Raw genomic sequence first — 23,080 nt, 5'->3', positions numbered from 1 at the left:
TCACCATTATCTATGTCCAGGGGCTCATTTGCATATGAATAACCCCAAAACACTTCCGAGTGGGCCAGTAGCAGAGAGAATGTACCGAGACGACGGGGAATTTCCCAAGCATAAAAAAGTAAAATATGAAAAAGGTGAACACGACTGGATATAAAGGCCAGCTGCTCTTAATCTTTTTACTGCTTATTGTGATTAATTGGGAGATTTGTGTTCAAATCCATTAGGAGCCAGATAACGGTCATTAATGTACAGTAAAGTGTGTGGCTTCTGGGTTATTTATCATTTAAAAGCAGCAGAAAATATCTCTCAACCGGCCCAGAGATGTCACATGAATCGCTGCTACCAATGAAATCAAGACATTCTATGGGCAGGTTTATGTGCTCAATTGCGCTTTTAGCCTCCAGCATGGCACCCTGCAGGATCGTCTCCACTTCACAGCTAATTGAAAAGATATCTTTAGAGTACAATAACCATTCAATAACACGTCAAAAGGATTAGTAGGCTGTTGGACTATTTTTTTTTTTTATGAATTTTAATAAACGCGGCCTCATATTGCCTGATTTGTAGCTTCATGTTCAGTAGTTGTACCCAGACAAGAAGCAGGTATTCATTTAATTAATTCATTGATGATTTAATTCATACTTGAGCATTTTCAGAGTGAAAACGGGCAACTGATGCTAATACTATCAAAGTAATTATGTTCATTAAGAAATCAAAGTAGTCCAGGTTAAGATTGGGCCTATTTTTTGTCTTTTGGCTGTTTTCCTTCTAGGCTCTGTACCTGTTTTGTTCCCTGTTTCCTAACACACACCCCCACTTTTGACATTACAGAATCCGTTCCAATAAGAGAATGCTGTTACTGGTGGGTGGTTTGCCTCCTGGACCTGATCGTCTCCCCAGCAATTTGGTCCAGTACTATGACGACGAGAAAAAGACATGGAAGATCCTCACAAGTGAGTCGCAAAAGGCTCTGCTGCTTTCTTTCTTTCTTTCTTTCTTTCTTTCTTTCTTTCTTTCTTTCTTTCTTTCTTTCTTTCTTTCTTTTTTTTTTTACCTGAGGCATCTTGTGTTAGTGCCTTTTTATGATGAGAAAAAGTTGTTCCTATGGATGACTTTAACACAGGTTAATTTCCATGGAAAATGAGGGGAAGGAGTTCCCTAAATCCTTTAGGTAATAATGTATCACTATCACTTTTAATATAAGTTTTTAATCAGAGCGTGACTTCACAGCACTGTGGAGCTTCATGCCCGGTTTCTCTTGTTTTTTGCTGAAATATGCTGGCAGGATGCATGATGAGATTTACTTGAATCTGATGATCTATTGTTGCAGAGAGAGAAAGAGAGAGAGAGAGAGACAGGGAACCATAATGAATGACATCTTTCCTTAATACCTTCTTAAAGCTTAGCTTGATTATTCACACACATTGGTTAATTCATGAGATTGAATCAACCGATACGTACTAAAACACATCCTATTGACCTGGTGTTACTATTGATATTAGGTTTATATAAGGGGAGTTAGATACCAAAGAGATGGGTGGAGTCAGTGGAACACAGCAGCTGTAATGTTGATACAAACATTCAGAAGCTAATAGAATTCCCATTGACTTAATAGCAGGAATAAAAGACACACATATCCTTTAACCTGTAGGAATTCATACCAGGGTACAGCTTATGATATTGATTTTATGATATCATGTTGAAAGCAAGTTGTCATAATATCCCCCAAAGAATCCATTCTATTGAAAAAAAAACAACAGTGTCTATAGAGAATCTATTTGAAGAGTTCTCTCACCTCTGTAAAGTATACTATGTTTGTTTTATCCTCTCCGTCTTCCCTGACCTTTTAAGGCACACCGCTATATTGTTGTCATATTGCAAAGGTCAAACAAGAGCTAATGGGAAACCATATTTGTCCTTTGCATCATCATTGCCAGACATATTGAGTTTTTGTCCTTTTTGTTTTGGTTGCAGCCGCACCTCAGCAGTGTCTCTTCATCCGTACATATTAGCCATGGCTCTGTTCTCTGTCAGCTCGGAGCTGTGCACTTTATATTTTCCCCTTTTTATGGCACGAGTTTTCAATGAATCTGGTTTATTTCTCTTTTTAATGTCTTGAATTGGGAGCAAGTTTTGCACGTTGTTGCTTCCTCTTTTAGAATATTCGAGCTACTCGAAACATTAGTTGGCAGTCATTTTATATTTTAGCTCATGTTTGGCTAAATCTGTCAGGGTGCATTTTTTACTAAAGGAGCCATGCATACACAACAGCCGGCAGCTCACTGTTGTCTGTATCGTCATTTTCTCATTTAACTCGTACTCCCGGGTATAGACCGCAACAAGCAAAAGGTCAGTGGGGATTTCCATCACTCAAAACGAAAAAAGTTAACACTCAAATGGTCCGTGGCCAAGTGGAAGGACAAAACTGCAAAATCATCCCCTTAACACATCAGTGGCCATCTGATGTAGCCTCCACACAATGGATGTGGAATAGAAGATTATTAACATTCAATCATAACTTTTCAATGAGGCGAAACCTGAGAGGGACAGCCTTTGATTAAGACATTCATCAACACAATTTGGGGAGAATCTGATCCCTCTCGTTTGTGTCAGATAAATCCACTGCTCGCTGATTCCAGTGGAAAGTTTGCCATCTAGTGTACCCACAGCAGCGTGGACAAACACAAGACAAAGGCAGGCGCAGGCACAATGCTGGGGACGGTTTCTATTCTTCTTCTTCTTCTTCTATTTAAACCCACCTCATAGTAAAATCTCCCACTTGTATATGGACCTCATCAACACAGCATGGCCTAGAACAAAGGAATTCAGCTCAGTGGGATGCGTTTGTAATGGTGCTGAAGGCACGTCAGAGCTCCGGCAGCAGTGGTGCATTAGCTCTGGAGTCATTCAACCAGCCCAGACTGTGCCTCAGCCTATGCAGAGGTTTCTGACTCCCTCTAGTGAGCCCTAGAGCTCACTGTAGACTGGAGTGATGGCGTCCATCTCAGAGAGGACGTGCTCATCCTGCCCTCCTACGGCTGTTCACCCCTGGGGGGTTAGTGGACGACTTAGGGGAGAGGGGACCGATAGGTGGATTAAATTCCTTTCTCAGGTCATAATTATTACACATTACAGATAGAAACATAATAGATATGTGTCATTGTTTTCACTGCACAAGCTTATTATACCGGTCTCAGTCATTGTAGCCCTTATCCCCACTGTTCACCTGTATCTGAGGCACCTGTAGAGGCAGGCAAATGTCCCAAATCCTCCCACAGTACTCCTCGTACCGCAGCCTGTGACATACTGTAAAGCAATAATCTTCTTTTCACACGGGTACAAGATGATTTTTAGTACGAGTACAAGTCGCTAGACATCAAATAAAAAGCCGCCCATCCGTGTCCTATATACTGCTGACTGAATGATAATGTAAATAGCATGTAAGGGACTTTGGCAGTCATATGGCACTCGTCTTTGAGGTGCACTGGAGGCAGGCAACCTAATCCCCTGGTTGCGAGATAAAGCTGTGTTTAGTGTATGTAGTATTAGTTCCTATCTGAGGCTCCCCTTCCCATAGAGGACCCGCACATGTCAGCCAGCCAGAGTGAGATTGCAGGGAGAGGCCAATTGGAAAGAAATGAGATTCAAGGCTGTCTAATTTTGCAGCAACTGCGATCCATCAGTGCGGTGGGGAGGTGACAGTGGAAATGACTGATGGAGACAGACAGGTGGGCTTTAACATTTCACTGATTTGTGCTCAAAAAGCACCGGGCCCGAGATTTATTGAGTGAACACGATCATGTTCATTATGACTGTCACCTAAGACCATTTCTCTACATCTCAATGGGGTCACTTCAGCAAAAGAAGATGGAGGAGAGGAGGGGAGCATAAAAACATACACAAGGGAAAATCCTTCACAAGGGGTCCTGCTGCAGCTGTGGGGCTTCTAGCTGTTCATGCCAACCAAAGATCATATTTATTGGACACATTCAGTATATTACTAGATGGATAGCTGCTGCAGGACATTTAATGCGAGCTGAAGAGAAAACGAAAAATATTTCACTGAGATTCAGTTCTTTAAATAGTTACTGGCAGGTGAGTTAAGTCTCATAAATATAATTTAATAATTTATTGGCCTTATCAGATTAGATAGACAGATAGATGGGTGGATAGGTAGGTAGATAGATAGGTAGGTAGGTAGATAGATAGATAGATAGATAGATAGATAGATAGATAGATAGATAGATAGATAGATAGATAGATAGATAGATAGATAGATAGATAGATAGATAGATAGATATGTAGAAAGATAGATAGATAGATAGATAGATAGATAGATAGATAGATATAGATAGAGATAGATAGATATGTAGAATAGATAGAAAGATACGATGGAAAGATAGATAGATAGATAGATAGATAGATAGATAGATAGATAGATAGATAGATAGATAGATAGATAGATAGATAGATAGATAGATAGATAGATAGATAGATAGATAGATAGATAGATAGATAGATAGATAGATAGATAGATATTGTAACCATCAGAAGACTGTTTGCTCTGCCTCATATTTTCATTTGTTTCAGTTTGAGAGTCAACAGTCTTTTTTCCTCAAAAGAAATAACTTCCTGTTGATGGATGGATGGAAGGTTACCAAACAAAAGCTATGAGTAGCGGAAATAAATCCTGAAACATTGACTCACACACTGAGGATTGTCAAAAAGACGTCTGCCTGCGTCGCTGTAACGAGCACGTCGGCCTGTTGTGACGAGTACATTGCAGTTTAAATCAATGTTGAACTTAATGTGTACAATGAGCGCTCCCTGTCAAACAATAGGACGCTCAGCATGGCGACATATAAATAGTCACTGAATGAGGAAGACTGCCAGTACAATAAAACGTCAAGATAGATGTTCTGTTAATGAGAAGTTATTTTCTTGTCCAGCCCATCAGACCAACATTATATCAGATGTGATTGGTCAATGTAGTTCTTCATAGGCCTACATCTTCATGATACATTTCGTTTTTTCTCAGTAATATTAGAATTAATTTAAGAATACAATTGATTTAAAGAACTATTTTTAGGGTTATATTTGATGGCTGATTTTTTTTAAAATAATAAGAATAATACATTTGATTTGTATAGTGCTTTAAAGGGTACTCAAAGGCACCTAACATGTTAAAGAAACAATAAAATAAATAAAAATGTAAATAAAAGTTAAAAAAAAAAAGGCAGAGAGTTGACTTTATAACAGAAATAAACAAAACAACAACAAGAAAAAAGACACGCATAACTAGCATCACAGGTTGAAAGCAGATTTAAATAGATATGTTTTAAGTGCAGTTTGAGTACTCTAAAGTTACCGTGAGGTACTTTTAACTGGTTATGAGACAGTGTCACTTTAATACTAATGCCTCTATATGACCCCCTTAAGTAAACGAGACCATCAGTGAGAAGGTTGGCTATTTCTTTATAGTTGCTTGTCATCTGTGCCTTCGAGTCGGATTCCGCGCAAAATCAGTTTAGCCGTTGCTAGGCCAGCTGGAGAGGAGTAAGAACCAGAACCAGGACTGAGCAGGGCAGACTGTCAGATCTTGCTGCAGTAAAACGAAAGATTTTCTTAAAGGACTCTGGTGCTCGGAAACACTACCACCTTCAGCCACAGGGACCGCCAAATCAACATAAAAAGTAAAGTTTCTTGTAGTAGCTTTAAGCGCTAACAGAGTTACAGCAGCTGATGTTAACAGTCATTCGGTAAAATGAAAACCTCAATTCTATGATTATATGTATTTTGTTTAACTATGAGGCTGGAAGTGTAATTGATAGGTTACACTCATTATTACCTTTATTTAAAACCACCACGTATTGTGTTTGTGAGAGGAACATCTGTAATTGTCAATGAGGCTAAAGCTTTGGAATGAAAACTGTGTTCATTGGGTAGCTGTTTTATTTTAATTATGTCAAATGTTTTCGGAAAGTTTTTTGACTTTATATCAGCACAAGTGATAGGATTTGGGTCATCCATAGTGTGGCATAAACAGCCTGGTTCACATGTCTCATTAATGACATTTGATGACACAATGTCATGTCTACATTAGCCTTGTATTTAAAATGTTATTTACAGTACATGTAAACGTTCTGATTGAAACGTCACTGACCATCATTTACATGTTTCATCGATTAACACCTTTGATTTCCGTGTCTCCTCTAGTAATGCCTTACAACAGCGCCCATCACTGCGTGGTGGAGGTGGAGAACTTCCTGCTGCTGCTGGGCGGAGAGGATCAGTGGAACCCAAACGGTACAGTAACACCAAGGACTGAACGTTTTGCTTGTCAGTGTTTACTTAGTTTAGAGAGCGCTCTAGGCCGGAGTTCACGCTAGTTCAAACCCATCGGAGTTAATGTAACACTTTCATATAGTTTAAAACACTCATCTCTGAGTGGACAAACAACACTCCACTCAACACTTGTCAATAACTGGCATAGAAAAATAACTGTTGTTAACAGTGAAATATTTTAGGTGTAGAAGTGTTAAGAGTGCTTGTTGTGAAATGGCAGTAACACTCTGCGGTAGTTAGAAACAAAGACTGTAAATGATCAAAAAAATCTGATACTGTCCTTTTGTTCTTTTTCCACCAAGTATCATAACAACAAAGTGCTGCACGCGGTGAACTCAGTCGTGTTTATTTAGCTCTGGGAGGGAAATTCAACACAATACCAAAACACATAATTAGAGATAATTTAAGATGTTTTTAACAGATTATCCTCCAAAACTAAATCACTCTCTGAATGGAAAAACAGGACTTCAGTCAGCACCTATTAACATTTAAAAGTTATGTGTGGGTGGTGATTCTCAGATAATATGTTAAGACCTGCAGAGTCACATTTGTGCATCGCTTTGGTTCTGTGTATAACAAAGACTTTGGCAAAGAGTGAACCAATAAGAACTGAGCTCTGCCATATTCTGCCTGAACTATATCATAACCATAAAGACTCACTCAGCCAAGTCGTCGTCATTGATTCTGACTTCTCTCGGTTTTTCTTTTGCAGGAAAGCACAGCACTCATTTCGTCAGCCGCTATGATCCCAGATTCAACAGTTGGATACAGTTGCCTCCTATGCAGGAGAGGTAAGTCTGTTTGTGGTTGCAAAAATACAACATAAGATGGTAATTCTGATGATGCACCAGAAGACTGATGGTTTTTCATGGGTCTTGGAAGTCCTTCATAAACATCAGTGTCTTCTAATTACTCACATATAAAGAAAACAAAGAATATTTTGTTAGTATTTGTATTATTAGATGTTTTATTAGTTTGCATCCAACCATTTTGCTTGGTATCTCTAAAACTATAAATGTATTGTCTTTAGAATTTATGATTTTATAACATTAAAATGAATGGCACAGCACAACTAAATCCTCCCATTATGCATAAAAATAAATGCTCACAGCTTGTTAGCATGTGACTAGCACAGTTAAGATCCATTTGTGTGTAAGTTGGAGATCACCTTCATACAACCAAACAGTGGGAAACTATAATAAAAGTAGTCATTGCTGGTTTAATGATGTTGTCTGTTGTCTGACACCTCCTTCCTCAGGAGAGCCAGTTTCTTTGCCTGCCGCATGGATAAGCACCTGTACGTTGTTGGCGGTAGAAACGAGAGCGGCTACCTCTCCAGCGTGGAGTCCTACAACCTGGAGACTAACGAGTGGAACTACTTGTCGTCTCTGCCGCAGCCTCTGGCCGCCCATGCAGGAGCCGTGCACAACGGCAAGATCTACATATCAGGTCAGGAGAGAACCTGCCACATATTACCCTGTTTTCTCTTTTCACGAAAAACCCATTCAGCTCTCTGTTAATCATTTCTTATTCTTCCGCTGCGTAATATACACAGAATGTTTTTTCTTTTAAAAGTACTCGATGTTCATTGTTCAGCATTTAAAAGAGACAGATATATCCTTTAAAACATTATTATGAGATGAATATTTGGCACAACAACCAACATTATCAATCAGTAATCTTTATTCTTACAGCTGGAAAATGTGTTGCACAGTCTATAAACACTCACACAGAACAGAGTAGAGCAGACTGCATTTACTCAAGTACAAACTAGAAGTAGTTTTACTTTTTCCATTTTCTGACATATTAAAAGTCTTTTCCTCTACAGTTTAGGATGTACAATTCACTTCATTACATTTGTTTGACAGCTATAGTTAGCATTTACTTTGCAGATTAAGATTTTATACATGAAACACGTGATTGGTTTATTAAATATAATGCATTGTTATAGAATAAATTACCCAAGGGTAATATATTAAGTAGTTAAATTAGCCTTCATCATGGCTCCGTACATTAAAGCTCTGCTTATGTGCAGGAATGCATCAGAATTTATAATTGATTAACGTAATATATTATAATACAACACTAACAAGAGTCAATCTGTTCCATAATGAGCACTTACTTTTAAATTGCAATATTTCTACGTCAACTTAAGTCTGAAAGGCAACATGAAGAGCCATGAGCAATACTGTAAACGTAGCCACCACAAAGATAAAAGTGCAAAATATAATCACAAGTGACATCATCATCTTAAATGTTAACAAAGCCAAAATATCACAAGCATAAAAAACAGCACAAGAGCATCAAAGGTAATACGATAATATTGTGTTAAAAGGGATCTAAAATTTTTTTGCATGGCACTAAAATAACGTTGTCGGACTCACAACGGACAGTTTATGAAAGAATCTTGATCAAAATCGATGCAGCAGAACCAGAGATATCCTCTCTTTTATTCCCCACATTCTTCTAAAAACTGGCGCCTACATTACCCACAATGCAACTCTACTGCTGACAGTTTCTGGTTTACTCTTTTAATTACAATTTTTTTGTTTCAAACCAGCTCAATGTCACGTCAATATATCTTCTATCCAATACTTCCAGTTCTTCTGAAATCTATAATTATATCTTTAGTTTTAGAGACTTTTAAATCAATCAAATGCTCACTCCAACGCAGAATGTCATAAAATCAAAATCCTCCTCTTCCAAAAGCTATCACTGAAATCAGTGAATTTTATGACTATTGTGCTGTATTGGGCACCATGGCAGCTATTACAATATGAAACTAAAAGAAAGGGAACAAAGGCTGAATAGAGCTCGTTGAATAAGTCGAAGCTGCCATTAACTCTGACGCACTGCCATCTTTCAGTTACAACAAAAACAATATCTAGCCATATATTCAATGATCAATTTTATCTGCAAGCACATGTAGATGCATAGCACTAAAAGTAAAGAAAAAAATCTATAATTATTAATCAGTAATTTATACGTTTAAGATCATTTTACAATATATTTCCACCCTGGTAATTATTAAGTTCATCAATGAATCAATCATCTTTAAAGGAGACTTGCTCTTTTCCAGGTTCATACTTGTATTTTAGGTGTTTAAATTATTTAATCCTCAAAAAACACCTTATTTTTCTCACTCTGATTACCCCTGTATTCACCCTCTGTCTGACACGCTCCCTTTTATTTTCAACAGAATTGCGTTGCTAGGCAACAGCTTGGGTCCATGTTTACTCCCTGTCAGCTGCTGTCATTCACATACACATACAACCGGAAATAAACTGGGACACATTTAGATTGTTTACCTTTACAAATCTGTGAAATGGTCTAATTATTGACTAATTGACGTCACAAATGTTCAGAAAATCTGACGGCTCGTTTAAAGGCACATTTTCTGAATACGGGCTGCGTGTGTTTCTCAATAGATTGAGCGTTCCAGTCCTATTTATATAGCAGCTAAACCTTCTGTATGATAAAAGAGACACGTGTCATTTCCCCCTCTACAGTGTGTTATGTGAGCAGCCAGTGTGTCTTCTGGCTCCTTCAGTGTGAACTTCGACACAGTATTAAAAGCCTAGTTCTATATTTACCTGTTCCAGGAGGAGTTCACAATGGAGAGTATGTGTCCTGGCTCTACTGTTATGACCCCATAATGGATGTGTGGGCAAGGAAACAGGATATGAACACAAAGCGTGCCATTCATGCCCTGGCTGGAATGAACGACCGCCTATACGCTATTGGTGGAAACCATTTGAAAGGTAAGCACTCGAGCGTTTCAGGAAATTAACAGAAAAAGAGGTCAAGATCTATACTTTTTTTTTTTCAAAAAGAGAAGAGTGAAAGAGACGCTGCTATTATGAGCAGCCGACGACCTTTATTACACCGTGCGACCTCTTTCATACTTCAGCATTCAAGGTAGAAAATGAAAAAAGGAAAAAACTGAACAAACAACCGAATTACAATTATGTGTTGTGTGCATTTGTATTCGATCTGCAGAACAGAACGCTGGCTAGTTAAATAGGAATTATGAAAAGCTGGAACTTGCATGTGTTTCTTTTGAAATACAGTTGTGTAACTAACTCATTAGATTGGTAAATGTACAAGCTCAAAATGTGCTTTTCACTACCACAGTTTCATATTCAGCTCATGAAACGTAAGCCAGTAAGGAAACAGCTCACACAGAAATAACCAGAACAGCTGGCGGAAAATGTTATGTTCATGTAGGAACCCATCGCTCAGAGTTAGAGGCTGATTGCAAAAAAAATGTGTTTTTTCAGGACCTTTTAAAGTCAAACAAGCATTGCATGTGATACACTGAAGTACTGTCTTCATTTAAAGATGTATTTCATCCTCTCTCACGTAGGTTTCTCACATCTAGACGTCATGTTGGTGGAGTGTTACGACCCCAAAGCCGACCAGTGGAACATCCTGCAGAAGCCCATCCTGGAGGGTCGCAGCGGCCCGGGCTGCGCCGTGCTGGACGACAGCATCTTTCTCGTTGGGGGCTACAGCTGGAGCATGGTATATTCTTACTCAGCAGATTATTTTAGATTAGAGAGATATTGATTAAAAAAGTAAATGTTTTTGTTGTGAAAAGACCGAAACCACGTGTCTGTCTCAGTTCTTTTAAAACGCTGTGGCGTTAGTCAGAAATATATACTCTCATTGTTTTTCAAGCAATTTTCTTAAACAGAGTTTTTAGTGAATCCGACTCAAACCGGAATAAATAGTGGATTTCTTGCAATAGATCAATACACATTCAGTGCACTAGTGAGTATTACTGGTGGCAGCATTATATGTGGAATAGACACAAAACAACAACAGTGTTAAATCGTTTTTGGACAACAGTGGGGGTCTTTTGCACAGAGCAGTAAGCTTTATCTGGATTTGTCTACCCAGACATGACTTCTTAAAAGGGTCAGTTCATTGCAGGTCTTGGAATTTGTTGACTAAAGAAAAATGTGGAAAATCATCAGACTTTTAAAGTTGTCCCTGCTGTTTTTGACTACATGCATTTAAAGAAAACCAAGGTTTTTTTTCCACTCCACAGTTGGAAATCCATTCAGCGCTAAGAGAAATGAGGAGAATGACTTGATTTTCTTGTTTCTCCTCAGGGGGCCTATAAGTCTTCTACCATCTGCTACAGCCCAGAGAAAGGAACATGGACAGAGTTGGAGGGAGAGGTGGCCGAGCCCTTGGCGGGTCCATCCTGTTCCACCGTCATACTGCCGGCCTGCCTTCCCTTTAACAAATGACAACTAATCAAACCGAGGGGCGGTAAGGGCGACGCGCATCGGAGTGAATGGGAGGAGGACCATCAATAAGCAAAACAGTCGGCAACAATTTTGTGACAAACCCTCCAGTCAGACGACGGGGGTGTGTATAAATTATTTTTTTACAGGTTTGACCAGAGCACTTTCGTTATTCCCTACTGAAGGTTTGAGAAAAAAAAAATGAAAAAAAGAAGAAGAAGAATTGTGTAAAACTCATGTATTTAAAGTCATCTGTGTTCTGAGAAATGGTCGGTTTCATATTTGATTTGATTTAAACTGATAGTAAGTGTTTTTGGCTTCTATAGCACGCATAGTGTTGAACTGAATTATAGCTTTCCAATCCATTGTATCTTGTATTCAGTAGAGGCATAATTCCATCAAAATGCAGTGTTGTTTCATGGACTGACGCTGGCAGAAGAGGTGATCAGTCCCATATTGTCATGGGGTTTAAGTCAAACTAGGGCTGGGTGAGTTACGTTAACCGTGATGATCAAAGTGTATAGATATTCTCCATCACTCACGTTCTCTCTGGATGGATTGTGCTCTTAGCTCTTATCCTGCTGTCGGATCGTTAAGCAACTGTTTAGTTGATTTTATTTACGCGTCTAAAATAGGGACATTTCCAGAAACTTCTCCTAACTGCAGCTATTGTTAAACTGACATGGTATGAACAAAAAAAACCATTTAAACTAAACCTGTATCATAGGTCCAAACACAACCAGGAGGACATTGTTAAAAAAGACACAATGACACAATGATCTTAATGAGGACGTGTCCATGTCACCCAGCCCTAATTTATAACTAATTGTTTTAATAATTTACACCCAAATTGAAGTTGTTTTCTTTTTTTTCTTTTAATACGTGACAGAAAAAAAACTTGCCAAATGTTTGTGGCAACTATTCTTTGTGCTGCAAGCAAAACAAATGAAGTTAAACCATTGATTATTGGTATTCATATGACGCACTAACGTTCACATTAATTAAAACAAATGACTGTACAATCAAATTGTAATTGCTAGCCGACATATTTATGGATAGCATGTTTGGGTAAATAGATGGAGAGGACATCGGCTTGTTCACCTTTACAAGTTAATGCTAACCGGCCTGTTTATGAGGCCACATAGCATTTAGCTTGATGGGATTTTAAACTTTGATGTATGAGAAAAACAGACGAGCATACAATGGTCCTTAATGCACTAAAAGTGAACTTTTAATTCAGCAAAACAAAGTTCATTAAAATGTAAATTAATTAATGTGCTGTGTTTTAAAAAAAATAATAATTATCGAATGAATCTAAGTCCAGTCTAGTCTACGTCATTAGGTTCAAAAAGTTGACTCTAAATATCGATGCAGTACCTGTTGGATTCTGTAAAGATTTGTTGATTTCATTCTTGTACATATTCGCTTGCAGTGAAACATTTTTGTGCACTCAACCTTGGATTTATTCTCAAATCCTGTTATGTCCTTTGCATTTTAGAATATGAAAATAAATTGACTCTTGATGATTAAAAACACATTTTTCACTTCTTTGACATTTTAGACAGAGAATTTGCTTTAGTAGATGCGAGCGGTCTGATGAAAGTCACAAAATAAACAAGTTTTCAGAGATACTTGAGTATATTGTAATACAAAGGAAAAGTTCTCCCATATCGTACATGTACTCTGCAAAAACTGACTCTCCAAAGTTTGATTTTGATATGGACTTATGATGTAGGAAACTGTTTTGTTTTGCCTCAAAATGTAACCAAATGAAACAACCCAAAGACACAAAATCATTCGGTGGTTGAACCGTTCACCACTCAAGTTGGAATTGCTTTCATTTGAAGGTGTCATGAACCAAAAGTTTGACATCCACTGAGAACGGAGGAATCTGTGTAATAACTCATCTAAGTCATTAAAACACAACTTCACACTTTGACAGAATGAAGCTCAGACCAAGTGTTCACAACTCAGAAGGACGTTTAGAAATATTTGAGCAGGAACATTTTCCATTTCTGTTTTCTCAGAGCTAGTTTTCATACTTGAGGCTCCACTAGAGTTGTGTTGATTAATGATGAATCGATAGCATGTCACCTCTACAGCCACTACTGTAACACCCAATAAAGACTTGTCTCCATACTCTGAACCTCAAAAAGATTGGATTATTAATAAATCAGAATTTAAGATTAAAAGAAAACATGGCATCAAACGGAGCGGGAGTCTGTAAAACGTGAACCGGCACGCGTACAAAGTGAACCTGATGTTTCCCCTCAGGCCGGCCTCTCATGCCGGACCAGATTTGATTTGCCAACCATTTACTACCAACTGTCTCGTGTACCAAACAGCATGTTGTCCTCCTACACACAGACCCACACACACACACTCTCTCTCACACACACACACACACACACACACACACACACTCTCTCACACACACACACACACACACCTGATGGTTTATTTCTCATGTTTTTTTTTTTTTTCTCATTCAATGGCAGCAGTTTCTCTGCTTGCCGTCTCCACGTCATGCATCCACTTGGCCGCGGATGCCTGGAGGATAAGACGGCAATTATTTCCTCACAGAGATGATTCTGCTAGATTACATAAATCCATATCTAATTTACACAATATGGCATCGGGACATTAAAAAATCTTCAGTGTTCTTCATGTCGCAAAAAAACCCTCAGAGACATGTCAGACAACAACTACTGGGACACTGCACTTCATGGAGATATTTGAGTAGATAGTTGATAGATGCGGGGGTAATTAAAGATAATATAACCTTGATTAAGTGTGACATTACAGACATAAACATGCCTCATGTCTGCGTCCATAACTAGTGGAAAGAAAACATCCAAAATACACTTTGAGGTGTTTGTTTTACTACTTTCTCTATTTATGTCTGTAGATTCTTCCTAATTTCACCAAAAGTTAGCATTAGATAATGACTCATTTGCATATTTAAACATAGCCATTCAGAAAACTTACGATACAAAAATATAATTGTCTTAATGTAAGTAATGAACTTGGGGAGTTTCATGATGATATCTATTAGTTAAATGTTTTACTCTATTCACCAGTGATTTTTCTCTCTGAGCCAGAAATCTCCACTTCAGCAGCACTTACAAACGCATTCACAATGAAAACATCCGGTTTCATTCATATCTATATTCAAGGTTTTTACAGAGGGGTTTGTTTATATATCATTCAAAGTCTGATTAATAAAACATTTTATTCCTAAAAGCATGGTAGAAATTGACTTTTTATGACTGTTGACAGTATTTTCTTATTTGTGGAGTGATACAAAGAGATATCCCAAAAACCAACCTTTGACTCCAATACGTCGACCAAATGAAACAAGAATTCTGAACCAGACTTTATCCAACGTTAAGAATTTTGTTGTGGAAATATATGCAAATCAGGACATATTTTATATATCAGTGACAGTGCCTCATTTGCATATTTAAACATTCAATTTCATAAAACTTTTAACACAAAAACATTTTCCTCAACATAAGAAAGGAAGTTTTTTTCGGTTGTATCTTTTCAATAACATTTTAAACCTATTCCCCTGTGGTTTGTCCCCTTAAGACAAAGATTTGGAGATCCATCCCAGAACAAGAATTAGGAGAAATTTACCCTTCAGTGTTGGCGGCAGCAGATGGTTTCTGCTCCGCTCTCAGTCCCACAGCAAACAACTCGTCCTCCGCTTTGGGAATAACAGGATTGGTTGAAATGAACACGGCCGACCTTTTAATTAAGTACATGGACCGCCGTGGCTCTCATTTAATCACAGGAAAAGTATTCTCTGTCCTTGGCTCTAGTTTCATAATATAGTACAAACACAGGACACACTTTTTTTTTTGTGGCCTGGAAATAGTTAAAGAAAAGCATATTTATCCTTAAGATTTTGGAAGACACCATTATTTTTCATCAGCCTTTTTTACGATGCATATATATCAAGATGAGAATATTACATGTGTTACTGACTAAAGCTTTTTTTCATCTACAGAGCTGGAATAAAAAGTCACAAAATGGATTAGGTTTAAGTTAGCATGTTCTTCAAACCTTTATGTCCAGCATCTTATCTTTAGCATTAAATTGAATGTTTTTTCTTCCTTAAATGCAGCGTCCCTCTGATTTACTTTTTCTTCTTACTCTTAGACAGACTTAAGAGATACAAAGACTTTAAAAAAAAACTTAGTTACAAGTAAATATACACTACAGTCAAACATACTGTTATGATGATTGTTGTTGATACTTTTGTGGGGAAATAGGCTCTTTATATATTTTTTCTTATGAGTTTTACCTTGTTAATGTGTATTTCACTAGTCACATTAGGTGAAAATATAACAAAATATGTTAAACTGAAAAAAAAAAATGTCTACTTAATGTCCAGGCTTTTAAACTGCATCTTCAGTTAGAACAGAGTTTTTGTACTTTAAGTTATAAGACTTCCGATTAAACTGGAACAGTACTGTTCATACATTAATCCAGAAAAAACAAAAAAATGAAATGCAACATGTGCCACTTTTTGAGTGACTAAATTATGTTTCTTATCAATTAGACATATTACATATTTTCTCATTTACATATCTGTTCAAGTAAATCATTGTTTAATGTTGATGTTTCACTTGCCTTAAAGAGGAAACTACTGAACGGGTGTGAAGTCCTGGTCAATTTGTTTACGTTCTTTCATTGGTTTTGATTGTAGTTTCTTTTGGTAATACTTTATTTTGTGGGCATATAGAGTCCTAATAATTTCCTAGTAAGTTACCTGGTAAAGACAATGTGATTTGGCGCTAATAAAGAAAATAAACGAGTTAAAAAAGAGTTAAGCTGCTCAGATTGATTAAATCCAAATGCTTGAATTAAATGTTAATGTATAAACATCAATGTTCATATACAGTACCAGTCAAAAGTTTGGACACACCTTCTCATTCAACTACTTTGAAGAATCTAAAATATAAAACATATTCTGGTTTGTTGAGCATTTGTTTGTTTACCACATAATTCCATATGTGTTCCTTCATAGTTTGGATGTCTTCAATATTAATCTACAATGTAGAAAAAAATAAAAATAAAGAAAAACCATTGAATGAGAAGGTGTGTCCAAACTTTTGACTGGTACTGTATTATGATATATAACATAACACTGACTAGTCAATATATATATATTCCCTTAGATATGTTAACTCTGTTACTTAAGTAGCTTTTATTTACATGAAGGATCTGATTATTTCTTTCTTTCATATTTATTTATTTTTTTTGGGGGGGGGAGCTACTGCAGTCCCTCAAAAAGACTAGTGCCGGCCCTGCTGTTACACAAACATGTGTCTTTACATACAGAAGAGTAAAACCTGGATGCAGAATAAGGCATAAAAACAACCTCTACTTTATACCAATGCAGTGCCTCATTCACTACACCTGCTGTGCGTCAGGTGTGCGGCTGTAGTCCACCATCTAGTGGTAAAAAGATCTGGCTCAATGCAGTGTGCTCACACCAGAGCACCGTATCAAAAGAGTGGAACCTGTTGCATTCATCTCTTTAAGTAAAAGAAGAAGGGGGGAATAAAGAAGCTCATCTCTGCGCACAGGTAGGACGTCACATGTCTCACAGCTCAGTCACCTCTTCAGATGAAGTTTGAAGACAAAAGGAAAAGGTTGACTGTGACCCACATAAAGTGAGTCACATCCCATCACATCCCATCCCATCCCATCACATCCCATCACATCACTGCGGCTCAACATGACCGGGATTATCTCCATGCCTCGCTCCTCTGGCCGTCAGCCACCGCGCGGTATTTATAGCCGCACAGCCCGAACCAGCGCTCAAGGAATCCTCGCGAAATCATCCTCAGACCTCTAAACTTGGACTTGGGACTGATTTTTTTTTGTTTGTTTGTTTAAAAGGATCCACCTGAACGGGGTCTCTCTGACGATGAAGGAGCGTGTGTCACCTCAAGGTAAAAAAAAACCCAAAACCCCCTCACATCCATTCATCATTACTTTATTGCCATGTTGTCTCCATGTCGCTGCATTGATCCTCTCCTCCTCTCTGGAACATGTTGAGCATCTTATTCATCCATTCTCTGCTGCTGCTGCTTTCTCTCTCGTCAAACACTTCAACTCCACAAGAATAAAGAAACCTAATTAGCAGTACCTGTTAACAGGATAGTCAATGTAAAAAAAAAAAAAAAAAACATTTGCCAGACCTGCAGCTGACGTGCACAAATTGGAAGAGGGGGTGTGTGGGGGGTGGGGGGCTGCCAGTTGTTTCAGTGGGCTCTACAGTGTTTGCACTAATTAGAGGAGATCAGAGACATTTTTTTATTTTATTTTATAATAAAAAAGAGCCGTACAGATGGAGTGGACGACTCCCGCAGCAGTGCTTATTATCTGAAGACACATACTGCAGAGATGCTCTCATCTATAGAACAACATCATCAGTGCTGCCATTCATGATTATTGTGATTGTTTTACCCTGTGCAGCACCTTGAGATTTCATTTTAAAGTGTGCGATATAAATAAAATCCATTATTATTATTATTATTATTATGTTTAATGTCATCTCTGTTCATATAAGTAACCCAGATCTCTTGGATTAACCCGGAAAATCTTCCTACTTTGATGCACCTGCTGCTTTTTTGAAGGTGTGCATGTTGATACAAGTGATTTCGTTTCCTCTGAGCTGTGGCTGCAGAGCTGACCGACAAACACAAGGGCTGTATTTTGAACTTACACGGCCGTGCTATGATCAGACGCAGCCGGCCACATCAGCAGCATCAAGCCGACCAAGTAAATGTGCGCGTTGACCTCGTAGCCTCTCCCGGCTTTCAGACGGGGCGCTGTGCTGCCTTTGAGAGCAGAGCTCATCTCATACTGTGTCCAGTTCACGTCTGAGTATCCCTGCTGCTGGTGTGTGAGTCACTGTGCCTTTTGCTTCAGCTCTCCCACACTCAGTCATCTTCTTCTTCAGAGCCGGCTCAGTGGGAACAACCTTGTTTCGTCTGTCTCGCCTCAAACTTGCTGTTTTCCAGCCTCGCCACCTCACTTCCCTCATATTTCTCTGTCTCAGTTACACACACACACACACACACACACACACACACACACACACACACACACACACACACACACACACACACACACACACACACACACACACACACACTTAACTGGACAATGGCTGCAAGACACAGGATCATGTTTTTTACAGGTCTGTATTCAATGTTCTGGAAACAAAACATGAGATTAGATTAAAGCAAGAAAGTGTAGAGTGTTCAATGCGTTTTAGATAGAATCTCACCTCTGATTCAATTTCTGCACAAAATCTTTTTCCACTTGCCAGTACAATTACTGGTTCTATTTATGCATGGGTGCTGGTTTAAAGCTTTTGTTCCTCCTCGTCTTATGCCCACAAAGATCCCACATTGCTGAGGTGATCATTTAGAAAAGTACAGTTACACGGTTGCATTAATTCTGAGTTTAAGCTAGTAGCAGTTTTTTGGTCAAGGCGCCGTCAGTTTAATCTACTTTCAATACATTTTACTAGTAATTTATAGAAATGTGAGACATTCAGAGGATTTAATCCTATTTCATCTATCTGAGACAGGTACAGAACTGGCATTCATCCTCCGGGGACCATAAATATGGCAATCCATCCACTAGTAGGCTGGTGGAGACATTTCAATCTGGATCAAAGTGTGGACAGACCATCAGACCAACGTTGCAGTCGCTAGAGCCAAGCTTCTATCGTGGCTATAAATAGACAAACAGAGGGGAGATAGGCAAGATGTGAAATGTTTCATGTGTTTCACCACTTTTCACTCACAAATTGTTCTTTCTTTTTTCTCTCATTTCCAGCATTATGGTGAAACCGCCAACCACCGTCCTCTGTAGAGATGCTCACCAGTTCAGACCAGTCCCTCTCCCGCTCCCTGACACCCGGCCTCCACTCTCCATCCGGCTCTGGTCGAGGTGGAGATATGCACGTCCAGTCCTCCCTGTCCCTCCCCGAGCCTGAGGCCTGGAGGAAGCCCGGCTCCAGTCCCCGTCACGGCCTGGCACAAGGAGCCCGATCCAGCTCCCTGCAGGTCCCCCACGCCCTCCCCGAGTACCTGGAGCTGCCCCCTCGAGCCGCCAGCTTCGACGTGCCTTGTGGTCAGGATGAGTGCTCGTCCGATCAGGGTTCGGGGTCGCTGAGCCCCCACGGCATGCAGCGGCGGCGCGGTGGACTGGTGGAGCAGAAAGACATCATCATGGCTCACCAGGCTCACAAAATCCAGAGCACGCCGCAGGCCCGCAGGAAGGAGTGGGAGTAAGTATAAACGAGATTCAGACGCAAAGGATTCATCTTAAATTGCATGTGTAGAGATGATACATCTCCATGGATGAAAGCGCCGGAGTAAAAGAACAGTCACTCAAGGTCAAGGTCAGTCTTTAAAAACACATCGTGTGAAGCCAAATAACTTTATTTTAAGCGTAAAACTAGGTCCAACACTATAAAATATGCTGATGAGTGATTGTGCCATAAAATAAAATAAATGGGTTCTTTGATTTTCAAAAGTTCAGTCACTAATCCTTTCTCATAGCAGACACTTTGACTTGTCATTACAGGAGAAGCAGAGGTGTAATAAATAACATTAATGATCGCTCTGTTCTATCTGAGTGTCCCAATTTTGGTTATTGTTATTAATTGCACCTCTGCTATGATTCGTCAATCCGTCTGTCGTGGAAATAACCTGTGGAAGTGTGACATGCTGTAGCAGATACAAAACACAATACAATATATGACATTACTGCTTAACCTTAAAGTTACGATATTGTAACCCTAGTTCTATTAGCACAGGTGGAGCCCTCTACCAGGAGAGCCCTGTTGCTCCTATGCTGCAGCAGAGGGTTTATAATGGCAGACATCAGTATGCGCTGCATTATATACTCTGGGGTCCGCACGTATTCTGGTTGGCTGGCTTACTTATGCAACTTTGCAGTGGGTGAATGCATGCTCGTGATTGGAGCGTATTATTACCCAAAAAGTCCAGTAGAGGGCTCTGGTAGTGCTAATAGAACTAGGGTTACACTATGGTAACCTTTGTTTGCAGCTGCAGCAGGCAGCGTTTTTTTTCAGTAAAAAGAGATAATCTAGATCATTTAGATAATCTCACTGTTCACTATCTGCTCAGCACCAAGCAGCAGACGGACAAAGTAAGCAATTATTGTGAACGTAACGGAGCTTCTTGCAGGTAAATAACCCCAAATTTCCCTCAGGGGTTGGAGGAGACCAAATCAGAGCTCTAGGGTGAGTCAATATTGGACTTACATACTTTAAGTGGCCAGAAAACGAGTCAAAATGAAAGTTTATGTTGCTCCATGTCTGTAAATAAGAAAGGTTTGCAAACATGTTGTGTTTTCAGATTGTTCCACTGCTCCAAAGTGGCAGAAAATGAAAACATTAATTCAAGTTTAACTTTGAGATAAAACGGGTTAACTTAACTCAAAGGGCATTGAGATCCTGACTTGAATGTAATGCAAACAATTATTACATGAAAGGCAATAACCTGAGCTAGTATTTACCATGAAATGGCATAAATCATGAAGTGACTGACATCTAGTCACGCACACACACCCACAGATATTGTTCTCAGGAGCCTGACTGAACTAAAGCTAAATGGAGAGACAAGTACAGGTCTTGCATTAGTCAAGACCACTGGGACGCTCATGTTGCTTTGTGGCAGTTTGCTACATGACAAACCGACAATATAAATAGTATGTCAGGCAAGTTTTATCAACTGTATTATACATCTTTTATTTTGTGTGTCCTTTTGGCCTTATAATCATGTTTAATGCATATCCTTCCTCATAAAACATCTGCAAACCTATTTTGAAAAAGAGCAAGAAAGAATTGTTGTTTACATTCAATGTTTGCTTGCTAGCAGTCTTCTCCTTTGCCTTTGTTGGCGCACTGCTACATTTTCTTTGCGTCTCCTTCAATTGTCGATCAGTGGAATAATGTGAAACCACCGACGGAACTGTGTATAAAATCCTACACAAGAGACACGAACATAACAACTTAAAACGGAGACCCACTCTTAAAACGCTGTTCTATTAGTGGTTCAAGTGTTCAAATGATTGATGATTACTGGATAAAGTATAACACTTATTGTTGTTGTTTTGTTGCTTAGCTACAAAGTGCTTGTCTGGAATGGTGCTCCATAGTGGCAATACGTATGCAGCTTCCTCTGTTTCCAGCATTGTTATAGTTCCACCAATGAATCACCAAATCAGTTCCCACTTCTTTCATCAGTTGAATAGATGTTTTGGTTTTGGTTTTGTTATGCCTGTGTAACATTGTTGGCTGTGGTTTACTGTAATCAGATACTGGATAGGGTTATTAATGGCGGCGCTAAGGGTGCTTGTGTATCAACTTTTGAACTCTGAAGCCACATCGCTCTGATTATCTGCTTCCCACCACTCGAGTGTGGAGTGGTGCTCCATCAGAATAACCCCCAACCCACCAACAAGCCCCCTCCCCCTCCTCCTTCCCACATCCTCTGATTTCTCTGTACCTCCACCACCCACTCAAATCCACTTTACTGTCATTCACTCCATCTTTTCCTTTCCTTTTCCCTCATGTGCAGACACTCGAACATGAGACTTATGTCCGTGTTTTTGTCCTTGTTCGCTAACATGTGCATATTCTCTTATTTTTAACCTGCAAGTGTTGAATGCATGAGTAACTACAACGCTTAAAAGTAAGAGACATTAAACGAGGGACCAAAAAAAATGATTTATATGAGAGCACAACTGTGCATGTATTGTGGTTATTTGTCCATTAGGGGATGCTAGGGAATCAAAGTAGAAGAGCAGCAGGGAGCCAGCATATGATGTCTTTAGAGCTCAGCTGCTGAATTTGGACGTTGTTGATTTTAACAACTACAGATACTGAAATATTGATATTTTGTAAAACTGTAGGATGAAATTTTAACAAAAGTCATTCAATTTTTTTTTCTTTTTTCTGCATAATATGACTTTGGAGAAAAGTTTTTTTCTCTCACAACAGTAACTTTCACTGTTGAATTTGCAGTTGTAGGATTCCTCTGACATAACAATAATGTTTAAATGTTTCAAGGTAAACTGTGCACGGTGTCGCGCCAATCAGCGATGATATAAGTGGCGGTTATTGGTCGAATCAAACTGACATAACTCGGTATGAGAGGATGTCTGTTGCTAGGCAACAGCAAGAAAAATAAAATGCTAAAACCACTCCAGTCATTGCTGGATGAAAGCCTGTCTGCAATTATATAAATGCTCTTCAGAGCCCTGGCACAAAGTACGCCCATTAACGTTTTAACTCACGGTGCATGTCACCTGCAGCCTCACTTCATCTGTCTTCCCCTACACACTATTTTCTAAAAGATGTTTTTTTTTTCTGGACCGTGGACATAAAAAACAAACGGCAGGCTACTGTGGCTTTCACA

At 39.0% G+C, this 23,080-nt stretch overlaps 1 protein-coding gene across 1 annotated transcript in view; it reads left to right on the top strand.

The window, feature by feature from the left end:
* Positions 1 to 11,680, top strand: part of klhl14 (kelch-like family member 14) — a 13,601-nt gene extending 1,921 nt beyond the window's left edge. The window contains exons 2-8 of the mRNA XM_054596603.1: positions 832 to 953; positions 6,217 to 6,306; positions 7,058 to 7,136; positions 7,604 to 7,794; positions 9,948 to 10,106; positions 10,712 to 10,869; positions 11,463 to 11,680. Coding sequence (XP_054452578.1) covers positions 832 to 953; positions 6,217 to 6,306; positions 7,058 to 7,136; positions 7,604 to 7,794; positions 9,948 to 10,106; positions 10,712 to 10,869; positions 11,463 to 11,603 — 940 coding nt within the window. The 3' untranslated portion in view covers positions 11,604 to 11,680. The remainder of the gene's footprint in view (positions 1 to 831; positions 954 to 6,216; positions 6,307 to 7,057; positions 7,137 to 7,603; positions 7,795 to 9,947; positions 10,107 to 10,711; positions 10,870 to 11,462) is intronic.
* The last annotated feature ends 11,400 nt before the right edge of the window (positions 11,681 to 23,080 follow it).

Source organism: Anoplopoma fimbria, chromosome 3 (genome assembly GCF_027596085.1).
Source record: "Anoplopoma fimbria isolate UVic2021 breed Golden Eagle Sablefish chromosome 3, Afim_UVic_2022, whole genome shotgun sequence".
NCBI lineage: Eukaryota > Metazoa > Chordata > Actinopteri > Perciformes > Anoplopomatidae > Anoplopoma > Anoplopoma fimbria.
Note: the sequence above shows the minus strand (reverse complement) of the source record. Positions and strands in the feature narration are given on the sequence as shown.